Source organism: Trachypithecus francoisi, unplaced genomic scaffold (assembly GCF_009764315.1).
Source record: "Trachypithecus francoisi isolate TF-2019V2 unplaced genomic scaffold, Tfra_2.0 Lachesis_group15, whole genome shotgun sequence".
Classification (NCBI taxonomy): Eukaryota; Metazoa; Chordata; class Mammalia; order Primates; family Cercopithecidae; genus Trachypithecus; species Trachypithecus francoisi.
In genome coordinates, this window is record NW_022681460.1 from 62707555 (window position 1) to 62721424 (window position 13870).

At 36.4% G+C, this 13870-nt stretch overlaps 1 protein-coding gene across 15 annotated transcripts in view; it reads left to right on the forward strand.

Moving 5' to 3' along the window:
* The window catches only part of SYNE1 (spectrin repeat containing nuclear envelope protein 1), a 538457-nt gene that overhangs the window by 187460 nt on the left and 337127 nt on the right, over positions 1–13870 (forward strand). For all 15 annotated transcript variants that reach the window (XM_033235023.1, XM_033235024.1, XM_033235035.1 and 12 more), the window contains 9 exons: positions 44–140; positions 674–876; positions 2628–2792; positions 3256–3408; positions 4404–4547; positions 7216–7389; positions 10079–10237; positions 10534–10698; positions 12346–12480. In XM_033235023.1, the coding sequence (XP_033090914.1) occupies positions 44–140; positions 674–876; positions 2628–2792; positions 3256–3408; positions 4404–4547; positions 7216–7389; positions 10079–10237; positions 10534–10698; positions 12346–12480 (1395 nt within the window). The remainder of the gene's footprint in view (positions 1–43; positions 141–673; positions 877–2627; positions 2793–3255; positions 3409–4403; positions 4548–7215; positions 7390–10078; positions 10238–10533; positions 10699–12345; positions 12481–13870) is intronic.

Consider the following 13870-nt stretch of genomic DNA (forward strand, 5'->3'; position numbering starts at 1 on the left):
GAGCCTAATGTTTGTTATCTTCTAATCATTCCTCCTTTTCTAGTCTTTTATAGAAAATAGCAAGTTCTTTGAACAATATGAAGTGACATACCAGATCTTGAAACAGACAGCTGAGATGTATGTCAAAGCAGATGGTTCAGGTAAAACATACTACATAATTTGCTGCAACATAGACTTCAGTAGAATTGACAGCCTGCAGGTTTCTATCTGATCAGATCATTCTTTCTCTCTGTGGAATTTTTGTGTGACCTCGCCATTGGCCAGGAGAACACATACTGAATTCAATTCCTTTGGCTTGGTACAATGCTTAACCTGCATAGTCATTCTCTCTTTCTTTCTCTCTCTCTCTCTCTCTCTCTCTCTCTCTCTCGCTGTGTGTGTGTGTGTTCTCTAAGAGAGAACAAAATAAGCTTTCATTTTCTAAATTGCATCTAAGGATTAAAGGCAAAAACATAGAATAAGTTGAGTATTAACAATCAAGTAAATCAGTGTAAAGATACAATTTGTAAACTACATTTGTTTTCAATTTGTAATTATGTCTGTCAAATTATTTGTTGGAAATGACCTCTGGCATTTGTGATGGATACTATTGCACACCAGTGTATAAGACCATAGAAAAAACGGTGTGGAGGATTTAAAATATAAGAGTTATAATTGGTTTTATCTGTTTCAGTGGAAGAAGCTGAGAATGTGATGAAATTCATGAATGAAACCACTGCTCAGTGGAGGAATCTCTCAGTAGAAGTTAGGAGTGTGAGGAGCATGCTGGAAGAAGTGATCTCTAACTGGGATCGCTATGGCAATACAGTGGCTAGTCTGCAAGCCTGGCTAGAGGATGCTGAAAAAATGCTCAATCAATCAGAAATTGCCAAAAAGGTAAGATTGGTTCATGCGAAAAGAAAAGACATTTGCTGTATGTTAAAATGAGAGACTTTTACAGCATAGCTCACTAGGGGGTCTCATATATTTACAAGTGTTACTCAAGAATCTTGACTTTGCCTGAAAAGTTGCACTTTCAGGTTAGCAATAGACCAATAAATACACTGCTTAATAGAAGCTGATGGAGGGTTGAGTAAATCCAACAGGCAGCAGCAAAGGAGAGGGCAGTATATTATTACACTGAACTCTGCCTATAAAGGGGAGTGACCAGGGCCCCAGCCTTCATGGATTTCCTGATTTAAGAGAGGATGAAAACAACTTTGGTTTGTTTTCACATAGTGCTGAAGCACATACTACTGAATCTATGTGGGAGCGTACACCAGTTGAACAGCTGGACCATGACATTTGTATCTCGTTAGATATTCTGTTTTGGATTTTATCAACCCTTAAGCAAGGGTCTTATTCTGGGTAGGAGTGATTTCTTTTTTGGCCAGTTATAAGTGTGTATGTGTGTGTGCCTGTGAGAGGTACTGTTTTTTGTTAATGTCACTTATATGTAAATATCACATGAAATGGACTGATTTCTGCTTATATACTTCCTAATGGAAGCCTGGCATTTTTACATGGAAAATCAATTTATATGTAAGTGATACTAAAAATGCATGCATTAGAATTACCACATGCCATCCAAGATTGGTTCATCTGTTATTGTTTGGGCAAGTAGATGTATCACTTTTAAATGTTTTACCATTCTACATTTCATGTAGATCAACTATTCTTGTGTGGCTGAGGGAGGCAATAACCGTGTACCCTTACCGATTTTGGCTTTTCTGATTAGACTAGCAGTACCCTAGTAGATGTCATTGTGTTAATTTAATCCAAAGAAATATAACCACCAGAAACAGAAGTGTTCTCATCTATTTATATATGTAGGAAGTCCTCCCACACATGGCTTATGAAATGGATTTTGAATTATCTTGGGTATCCTTGTTTTTCACTGTGATATGTGTTGCGTGTGTGCACGTGCACACATACGCTTTATTTAAAAGGAATTGGAAACTGTTTCATTGCCAAGAGGGAACCCTTAAATAAACAAGAAAGTGTGTTATGGTACTGAGTGCTCCTGACTTAGATATCTAATTCAAAATTTTTTTCTTTGATGGTTTATCTCCATGATTGCTAATTATCTTAATGTACTGCATTGAAACTTAAAAATCAAAAGTAACAGGTCAAAAAGAAATTATTAAAGAAAGCTATTCTTTCTTTAAAAAGGAATAAAAGCCCCAACTTTACCACCACACCATCTATGCGTGTAACAAAATTGCACTTGTACCCCATACATTTATACAAATAAAAAAGGAAGCTATATAATTCCCAAATGTATTGTGCTTTTATATGACTCTAGCACTGGTATTTATTAGCCTGAAGGTTATGCACAGGTCTCTTACACTTACAGAAATTCAGCTTTTTAATCTGTAAAATAGAAATAACAGAAAGTGGTCATCATGTTTTGTTTTGTCTTCAGCAAATGATATGGCACAAACGTTCTTATAAAAAAGACAGTATCTCTAGCTCACATTTTGAAACTTTTTTTAATCAGAAATATGTATTTTTAAAGAGATTTATGATTTATCTTAAAATTCACATGAACATTAAAACAAAAATATTTTTCCTACTTTAGTCACTTTCATATCAGTCATTGATATTTGGTTTATGGTTTACGATATTGTGCATTCTTTATTGTTTAGGATTTTTTTCGAAATTTACCTCATTGGATTCAGCAGCATACTGCCATGAATGATGCTGGCAATTTTCTAATTGAAACCTGTGATGAGATGGTTTCCCGTGACCTGAAGCAGCAATTACTGTTGCTAAATGGGCGGTGGAGGGAGTTGTTTATGGAAGTCAAGCAAGTATGTCTTTCAAATCTATATACACCTCAAACGCGTATGTGTTACAAATGTGATAAGTAGTCTGTTTAGAGAGAATTCTATTTTTAGAGCATGGGTTTATTAAGGCAAAGCATAGATATGTTTAAAACTGGTGTGTTTTATGGTTGATTATTCACTCTTTTCCATGTATAATGGAGGAACATTACAGAAATGCATTAGTTTGATTAAGGATTATGTTGACATGTGGCACCTACTTATATGGAATGACTCTTGTTTCAAATCATATTTCTTCATTTTTGTGCTAGTTACTTTTTTTCTTTCAAACTAATTTGACTTACTTCAAATTTATCTAAAATGAGAATCAAGGATTAGAGTCTTTCTTACCAGATAACAATTCCAGAAAATATGTGAAAGTGAAAGTTGTGGTTCCAGTGGTCGCAGCTGAATGGCTTTCACGATGTTCCCACCTCCCTTTCCTTAACAGTATGCTCAAGCTGATGAGATGGACAGAATGAAGAAGGAATACACAGATTGTGTTGTTACCCTGTCTGCTTTTGCAACGGAAGCCCATAAGAAACTTTGTGAACCCTTAGAAGTCTCTTTTATGAATGTCAAGTTATTAATTCAAGACTTGGAGGTGAGGGGTTTCTGAATCAAAATGAAAAACCTACTCTATTGTGAGAAGAAAGATCAGCAAGTTTATTCAGATCATTGCAAAAGCTGTTTCTGTGTCTCCTGAGCATCATTTTGACATGTCTGTATGTCCCAATTTGCACCTGTCAGAAAAAATGTATTGAACGTAAAAAAGACATGTCTTGATCACGTAAAGTAACTTCAAATTGTTTTTCAGTTTGGAGATATTTTTCTACAACCAAATTATAAAGTACTAGGAAAAAACAGGAGACATCTATAGATAGCACCTCCACCTAAATACTTTCAATAATAAAGGATTTTTTGCATGAACTGTGGTATTTGCATATTTTGAATAGCCTTCAGCTCTCAGAAATAAAGTAGTGGAAGAATTTTTAATGACATTGTAAGATTTTGCAATATATTGTTACATGAGAAAAGTGAACAACAGTATCATTCTTTTGTCTTTGTAAAAATTTAAAAATGAGTATAAACACAGGAAAAAAAACTTAATGATGTATAGATAAGATGTTGGCTTTGGTTTTTTCCTGTGGGATAAGACTGTAAGTAATTTAAATTGTCATTATCCTAAGATTTCTAATGTATACGTTTTTATAATGGCAATGAGTTACTTTTTTTTTTTTTTTAAAGAAAACCAGTCTAATTTTAAAAATCAGAATTGCCCCACATTTTAAATATACATTTACATTATATTTTATATTTCCATACTACATTAACATGGGGTTTGTTTTGGAAAGTACAAAGATTATTTCAGCTCATCCTGATGTTTTGGTCACTTTTAAAGGAAAGTTTTATTGACTATATAATATTACCAATATTTATTAGTAATGAAGGCAAGCAAAAACTGGAATGGTCGAAAGTTTAGTGTAGGTATTGGATTTTATACAGTGCATATTGATCTTTGTTCTGCCTTCTGTGGAATCCTGAAACTAAGAGGAAATGTGTCATGTGTGAATCTGGCTGTTTCAATGATTCATGCAGGATATTGAGCAGAGGGTGCCTGTGATGGATGCCCAATACAAGATAATTACAAAGACAGCACACCTCATTACCAAAGAAAGCCCCCAAGAAGAAGGAAAAGAAATGTTTGCAACAATGTCAAAGCTCAAAGAGCAGCTAACCAAGGTGCGAAAATAATTTAATGCACAATAGGCTGTGTGCACCAACAGTGCCTTCAGCTTGCTTGCTACCTCCTTCTCCCCATGGGCAAAGTGTTTACTTGTTAACAATGCTTTTGTTTCTAATTGGGATTCTTGATTTAGTAACTTTGTCATGAATTAAAAAAAAATAAAACTATGATGCTGATACCAAGTATTACCTCTGTTAATTTAGAAGTATTATAGCTGTATTTTAATAGAAAGTTAGATACTTTGGGGGAACAGTTACATGTGATAAAACCAAGAGAGGGAAAGAGAGATAAAGAGAAAAAGGAGATGAGTAGGAGGAAGAAGAGGGGATCATAAATTTAAATGAGAATTTATTAAGATTTGTTTGATATATCTCCACTCCAAACTCATTTATGCAATTTTCTGTAAGCATAGCAACAAAGCCGTGGAAATTCTGCCCTCCTCATCTCATGGAACTCACTTAGGCTTAGAATATATACATTTCGGCCAGGCGCGGTGGCTCACACCTGTAATCCCAGCATTTTGGGAGGCTGAGGTGAGCGGATCACGAGGCCAGAAGTTTGAGACCAGCCTGACCAACATGATGAAACCACATCTCTACTGAAAATACAAAAATTAGCCAAGCGTGGTGGCGTGCACCTATAATCCCAGCTACTCAGGAGGCTGAGGCAGGAGAATCACTTGAACCTGGGAGGCAAAGGTTGCAGTTAGCCCAGATCACGCCATTTCACTCCAGCCTAGGTGACAGAGCGAGACTCTGTCTCAAAACAAAAAACAACAACAACAACAAAAAGGAATATATACATTTATATCTTTTCTGTACAGGGAACTAGATGGATGTAAGCACTAGTCATAAGCATTTTCTGTTCTATTCAGTGATTTTCCTTAGGAACTTCGGAAGTTCCATTGGGATTTGTTATCTATCCAAATTTGAATTTTAGGAAGATGGTATTGTTTGCAAAGTCCACCTAGATTGGGTAATTAATTTCTGGTAAAAGAGAGAAGTGATTATGATAAATGAATGGAAACATTTGAAAATGAAGAATGGGAAAACAAAGTAGAAACAAAGTAGAAGACCCTGTTAAATAGGAAAGAAAGGTAGAAAGGAAGAGAATGACCTTTGTGACATCAATAGTAGGGAATTAATGAAAAAGAATGCATTCAAAAAGCTAAAATAGGAAAAATCATGACCATAAAAAAGAGAAAATTTTATCTGTCAATCTGGTATGTGTGAGAATGTTTATATTCCATTCATTTTATTTTAACATTCAAGTTAGAATTATTTATAATTTAAAGGTTGTGGACAATAATGATAATATTGGCTACTAGTAAAAGCTGCTAAACAATGAGTACAATTTTAAGTCAACATTTCCAATTTGATAACTCCCCAGCAGCTTTCAGGGCCATAGCTGGGCTTACATGTCTTAGGCTGAGCCATGCTTGGGTGTTCAGGGCAATCCTTGAGAAAGCAAATTATCATTTGCCTTTTTACTGTTTCAGATGCAGCATCTTGATAGGTTTTCTCTTGTACCCAGGAGAGATCAATAAAACACACTGATTTGTATACACATTAGTAGACTCTCTTGGTTTTGTTCAAGGTAGTTATATCAGGGTCTTGTTGCAGTAGCAGGATGACAATTTTCTTTTGATGAGGTATACTTCAGGTAATACATCCTAGAACATAAAAACATTTCTTCATGCATAATTCTGCGTTTAACAGTAGAGCAAAATGTTGCCCTCTCCCCTTTCTTCAAGGATTATTTTTGGAATATGCCTCATCTGGTTAGAACATTATTGTCTTTATACTATATGAAAAACAAAGAATGGCTTACTAACAAATACTGATTAATTTCCTTTCACTGGTTATCTGAAAGTAAGAGAAGAGGTGGGAAGTTCTTAGAGGATGACAGAGTAGACACCTCCTGGAGCTCTTGATTTCCAGAAGCTAATGGCCTCATCATTAAGACAATGCAGGTCTATAAACTAAAACATATTTTACAAGACAAGTGCAAGTGACAGGTAATGGCTGCATCAATTCAGACTACAGAGCCCTCCCCTAGCATGAGAAGCTTCGTGAGTAAATTGTATGACTTTAGTGCTTCGGATGAGTAGGCTGTTGATAAGCAGGGAGCAGCAAAGCATGGAGCTGGTGGGAGGCAGGAAAGCACAGGCCTGTCTTGGAAGAGTGAGCCAACAGGTTTCTAAGTTTATCAGCAGTCAAGTGTTCAAGTAGGCGACCTCTTGAAAACAAAGCTGGAAGACACAGGTTGGTCTAGATAATGTAATAATAATTCGTGACTCTCTTAGGTCAGATTTCAAGGCCAAAGTGAAAATGAGTTGCATGGTTTATGAAGTATAATTCGATGCCATCTGGCTCACTAAAAACAATCATTTAGATGAGAAAGTGCTATCCAGATGGACGATTTAGATGAATTTTCATGAGAAAACTCAGTAGCCATTTATTTGTCTCAGTGGTACAGCACTATTATTTTTCACAGCAAAATTTGACAATATAGAGGAAATATCATTAAAGAAATGTCTTTGAATATTTGTAAGCACCAAATGATCATGTCACTAAAGAAAATGTTCCTCAGAGCTATGAACATTCCCTGAGCTAGTGGCACTTAATGGTCTTTCATGGAATTTTTGTCTTTATGTTTTTAAAGGTCAAAGAATGTTACTCCCCACTCCTTTATGAGTCTCAGCAGCTGTTGATTCCGTTGGAGGAATTAGAAAAGCAGATGACGTCCTTTTATGACTCACTTGGGAAAATCAATGAAATTATCACAGTTCTTGAACGTGAGGCACAATCAAGTGCTCTTTTTAAACAAAAACATCAGGTGAGAACAATCCCTTTAAGGAGACAATTATTCTAAAATATGTGTAACAAGACCAGGGTGTTGCTTACAGGAATAGAAATTCAGTTGGGACAAGAAATATTTTTCTAGAATAGTACTACTAACTCAAAACAAAAATACATGTCTTATCCAAAGATGAAAATCCATTCACTGTCAGTGGAGGGACTATGTGAGCTGTTTCCAGGGAACAGTCTAGCTGGACTCAGGAGCAAACCAGGCTCTTCATCTGAATCAGTAAGTTCACTGAGTTGAGCAAAATTAGGAAACATGGTTTGTTTTGAGCATACAACTCCCCTTTCTATCAATGGAGCAACATTGTGGGCTGGCAATACTCAGCAGGCATTTATAAACCTGTGCTGTGTGCACATGTAAGCCATGTATCCTGAGCCCCAAGTACGGAAAGTGCAAAGTTCACAATGTCTCTGTGAAATAAGGGATGTGTTATAGAGATGGAGCCAAATCCACTCTCTAACTTCAAACATTAAGGGTACCCACAGTCAAAGGACTTTCTATTATTTCTCTGCTTTGTATCTATTTAATTTTCTTATAGTGCCTGTCTACTAGCAGTAGACTACATATAGTCTATCCTTTTAAAAATACAAATGAGAATTTATTTATATTAAACTTTTTATGGGCTTTGTTCATGAAAGATGATCCCTAGCTTTGCTAGTAGAAGGACACTATAAGAAAATTAAATAAATATCCTGTCTCTACATTAGATAACTAGAAGATAAATACATATAAATTATATATAAAACATATAGAGATGATATGTATATAAAATATATAAATATTTGTGTCATATCTACAGATATAATATTTTCATTCTGATGTTGACTTTCTTTTGGAGAATCCTTTACTGTTACTTCCCACATATAGCTTTAGGCATTACCTGCTGCCTCGCTGATTGACGAAATGGTTAATTTCACTTAAAAAGGCATATGTGCCTTCATTTCTTGATACTTTGAAAACAGATAGATAGATAGATAATTTAGATGTATATTTACATATATATAATAAAAACAATTGCTTTCCATTTTCACCCAGTATCTATAACCTCTGTCTTATGAGATCTTTTCTTTGCCTCTTGGAATACGACAGTATAAACAACCTTGAAACTCTGGAAATGTGTTTGATGTGATAATCATTTTTCTTCGTCTTATTTTTAGTAAACATATTGTATGTATAGCAGTCTCCTACTGAGTGTTGTAGTTAATTGAGTTATTTGTTTTATTATAAATGCATCTGTCCATCAGAGGAGAGAGAAACTAATGTACAAAAGGTTTGCCACTGCATTAATTGAAATAGATTCATGGGAGGAAGGTGGCATCATTAGTAGAAAGAGCCAAGAGTATCTGAAATGAGTCTGACAGATATTCGGATCTTAGATCTAATACTGCAAATTAGGAAGCTTTGATTAGCTTTAATTTTCTCACTTTAAGATGAAGGCTACAATACCTGAGTTTAAAGCTTATTGCAGATATTACATTAGATACACCATAATGTCACTAGCATATAATAAGTGGCACTATATGACTGATAGCACTATTATTATTATTATCTGTAATGAAGCCACAATGATTATACCACCAAACTGCATTCTCCTTGTATTGGATAGAGATTATCTTTCATTTTTAGACATGGTGACATCTCTTGCATTTCTAAATTTGTGCAAGTTGTCATTAAACAATCTTTCCATAATTAAAATAATATTCATAGCATTATTAATAATCTAATAGTACATTTTGAACTTATATTACCCTTTTATCTCCTAAGTTTTCAAAAGGAAAAAGTATGTCTTTATTCTGTTTTTCCCAAAACAAACAAACAAAAAAACCATGCTCTTGATATTTGCATCTGGATATCCAAAAATGGCATCCAAATGAGCAGTTTGAAATATATATTTTTTTAATGCAGCTGAGGATACTGAAATGCAAATGGTGTAATTCAGGTCAGAAATGACTCTCTGCCTTGTACTGGGCTCCATGATTTCCATGCTGTCTGCTGCCAAAATCACAATTGCAGGCCACAACTCAGAGGTGGAAGTGTCTGTCAGTCACCATTGCATCTTGTCCTGCAAACATGGGACAGTTGCAAGTCTTCCGCAAGTGCATGGGTCTGCTGCCTTTTTTTATTAGGATCTGAACCCTACCATTTCATTAATAAGACTGATAGGTTATACACCTTTAAATACTGTAAATTTAAGATATACAAAATACATATATCGTGCATCTCTTTCAGCAAAGTGAATGTGCATTGATGCTTAATTTGTTTAGTCACATTAAAACCTGGTATGTATTCACTGATTTCATGATTGTTCTCTCAATAAACTATAGGCCTATCACCTTTCTAGAGGAATGCAGACCTAGACAAATAATTTTGATGCTCTGTCATTTTCTTAACTACAATAAAATTTACATGAGGTATTTAAAAATCCAAAAAATCTTTCTGTAACATTTAAATGCTTTATATAAGAAAGCGCTGACTTCAGTGATTATTTAAAATTGAGATCTTTTGAAATGTTCCACCACACTTTTGGTTTTACTTATTGCTGATTAGAAGCCTAAAAGCTATATAATATTGTTCTTATTATCTGTAATGGTCACTGTCTTTCTTTCTCTCTCACTCTGTCTTGTAAATAACATTGTTGTGGGGTTTCCTTTCCTTATAGGAACTGTTAGCTTGTCAAGAAAACTGTAAGAAAACCTTGACACTTATTGAGAAAGGCAGTCAAAGTGTTCAAAAGTTTGTGACCTTGAGCAACGTGTTAAAGCATTTTGATCAGACGAGGCTACAAAGACAGATTGCAGATGTTCATGTTGCTTTTCAGGTAATTTGCTCTCTCTGCTTTAGAGTTGTGAGCCAGGGAAAATGCAGAGTGAAAACAAGAAACCATCACTCGCGCTTTTCGGTCTTGCTAAAACGCCTCATGTGCTGGTGTTTGGAAGCCAATCATTGTCCTACTTTTTTACCTAATATTAATTAATATTGAAAAGAGTTCATTATTCCCATGATGATGAACTGTCTTTTTCCCAAGTGCTTTTTAAATCAGTAATACCCTCTAACAAAATGATCCTTTCAGTAATGAGAAAGCAGCATCACATTGTGATTGTTTTTCACATCAAGAGTATGGTAAAGAAAACTGGAGATTGGAAGAAGCATGTGGAAACCAACAGTCGCTTGATGAAGAAGTTTGAGGAGTCTCGCGCAGAGTTGGAGAAGGTGCTGCGGATTGCTCAGGAGGGCCTGGAGGAAAAGGGGGATCCGGAGGAGCTCCTGCGGAGACACACTGTGAGTCCACCCTTTGGGGGGCACTTGACCTGAATACGTGGACAAACGACCTTGGATGAAAACCTTAAAAAAGGCACGCTGATCTGGTACAGAAGGGGAGCGGGCAGATGAGTCAGGAAAGCAGAGACTTTTTAGATATGAGACCCACAGATATGGTGAGCAAAAAGAAATTCAAGAGCAGTTAGTGAGCTGACTTGTCATTGGCCATTCCTAAGCCCCCAGAATAGTAGAGAGTCATATAATAATTCAAGTTCTCCAAATTACTAATTCATTATTTAGCTGACAAATTCTTCTATAACTAAAGATTCTTTTAAATCGGTAACTCGAGGTGACTGGCTAAGTCCTTTGTGCTCATTTTATACATCCACCATATCATAGTATAGATACTGTGTCACTTGAAGTCTGGTGGCTGATACACAACTTGTCCCAGTATTGTAAAGCCATCTTCATGTTTATCATCTCAGTATCAATATTGAGAACATTAGTCTTAATGTTTGTGAATGGTATATGGAAAAACCAGCACTCTGAGAACGTGTATTTGAGTTATCTTTTCTGACATTTCAGTGGTATATTTGTATAAACCACTCTCTCAAATGATATATGCAATGTATTTGTGATTCAGCAGACTAGATTTAGGGTTAATGTCTGTGACCACAAAACACAAAACATCTCATTCAGTTTATTCACCTCTACAGTATGGTACTTTTTGTTTCGAATCGCTGTTTTTACAAAATACTTCTGCATGTCTACTCCTAAGACTGGGTGAGACTTAGTCATATGTAATATTGTCTTTATCTTCTTGGCAGTCATAGTGAGATATCATAGATGGGTGGCTAAAACAACAGAAACTTATGTTCTCACAGTTCTAGAGAAGGGAAGTCTGCGATCAGGTGCCAGTATGGTAGGGTTCTGGGGAGGGCTATCTTCCTGGCTTGCAGATGGCTATCTTTTCCCTGTACCCTCACATGACAGAGAGAGTGAGCTAGCAAGCTTTCTGGTGCTCCTCGTCATAAGGGCACTAATCTCATCATGAGGACCCCACCCCCATGACCTCATCTGAACCTAATTACCTTCCAAAGTCCCCATCTCCAAATATCATCACATTTGGAGGGTAGGGCTTCAACATATGAGTCTGAAGAGGAACACAATTTGGTGTGTAGCATGTATGCCTATGTGTGCACATGTGTGCTTCTCTGTGCACTTGTGTGAATGTGACAGTGGCTCATGATGAAGCATCAGGCCCTGAAGCACTGTGGTTGGGGAATGGGGAATTATGAGGCTTAGTCCTGGCTTCTGTCCTGTTCTTCTGACTTCACCAAAGGGGAACCAACGCTCTATCACTACAGAATCAAGGTTTTGGCATCTCCCCTTGGAAGATGAGCTATTCCTTTTGGAATATTCTACCAAATTTGAAAACCACAAAGAATTTTTCTAAGAAATAAAAAAAAAACTAGTAGAATTTTGGATATGATGGCTTCTGATTCATAACTATAGGTGCACGTAGTTCATTCTTAAAAAGCAATAGTGGGTACCTGGAAATCTCAAAGAGGGCAGTAGCTGGCTTAGAGGCTGTTTGGAGGCTGATCGTGCCTGAGGCTGCCTTTTCGTCTGTCCAACACTCTTACCCACTTTCCCCCTCCATGTCAGGAGTTTTTCAGTCAGCTGGATCAGAGGGTGCTCAATGCGTTCCTGAAAGCTTGTGATGAACTCACCGACATCCTTCCAGAGCAGGAGCAGCAGGGGCTTCAGGAAGCTGTTCGAAAGCTCCACAAACAATGGAAGGTGAGTCAGGACAGGACGGAGACGCCGTGCATCCTCAATGAAGGGAGAAGCTTGAGCGTGTTAAGGTCCAAATGTAAGAGAAATTTAGAAATTCCTGGAAAGTCACTGTAACTATTTCCCTCATTTAAAAAATCGAAAAACTGGACTTAAATAAAACCTGATAATATATGATAGAATTGTGTTATTCCTATTTGTTATCAGCATCAATTTTATCCTATTACTCAAGCATTCTTTTTGGTTTCCTGTTTTTTTTTTTTTTTTTTAAATCCTGGGTGACAAGAACGTTTAACTTATTCAAGCAACATTTCGTAAGCTTCTCTCTGCTGAATAAATCTTGTTAGGTATACCTACTGAAATCATAAAACATGTGTTTATAGTTTCTCCCCCCAAAGGTTTTACCATCTAGTTGAGATAGCTATGATCAAAAAATATAAATGAAAACATTTTGTAGTCAAGAATTCAATGATGAACAAAGCATACTCCTCTTCCTCCCAAGAGCTTAAGAGTTCAGTAAAGGAGATAATTAGTTGCAAATAATACAAGTATAATATATGACAAATCCAAAAGTGCATGTATTTATGAAAGCTTTGAAAGAGGGAGGTGGATCCACTTGGAAGTTGGAAAACAGCGAATCAAGTAACTAGTTTTGAGCTAGAACTTTAAAGAAGAAGCAGAAATGGGAGTAGGCAGGGGGTGACACAGCAGCACAGAAGAGAGAAAGCAGGAGAGTGTGCAGGGGGACATGGGGGCCCATGGGCGTCCATCTGACTTGTGTGTCATGGGCTGTTGAAGAACCATGGGAGATGAGCTGGGTCTATCCTGTGGAGGCCAACTTCAGACTGCATGTCAGATTCTGGAAGTAGCTGCAGCACAATGGAGACCCATGCAAGGCTGTCTGCCTCGAGGTAGACAGGAGGAAGACAGCTCTAGCTGTAGGTGAGTGTGTTCTACCTTGAGGTGATATTTCACATGCGTTATATGGAGGAGTTTTGGAGTTCAGAAGATCGGCAGCTGAAACTCTCTGCATCAGGTTGCCTCACTTTGTGTATTTCAAAATCTCAGTAGTATAAGCTAAATAATTATCCCTGTGCACAAGAAAAATACAGTTAAAGAAATATCCTTTTTACTTGCTAAATTTGAAAATTCAAGTTTTTCATTAAAAAGGATTATTAAAGAAATCCAAACTTTGTTAGATATATTTGAAGCATATCATATTGTAAATGTATTACAGAATAAAGACTATAACTGAAGATTGCATTTTATTACACACACACACACACACACACACACACACACACACACCCCTCTAGGATTTAATCTAGGTGGGACTTTCCATAGGCCCACCTCATTTTTCTCATCAGTCATCTTAGTATTCTCTTTCAAAGGTAAT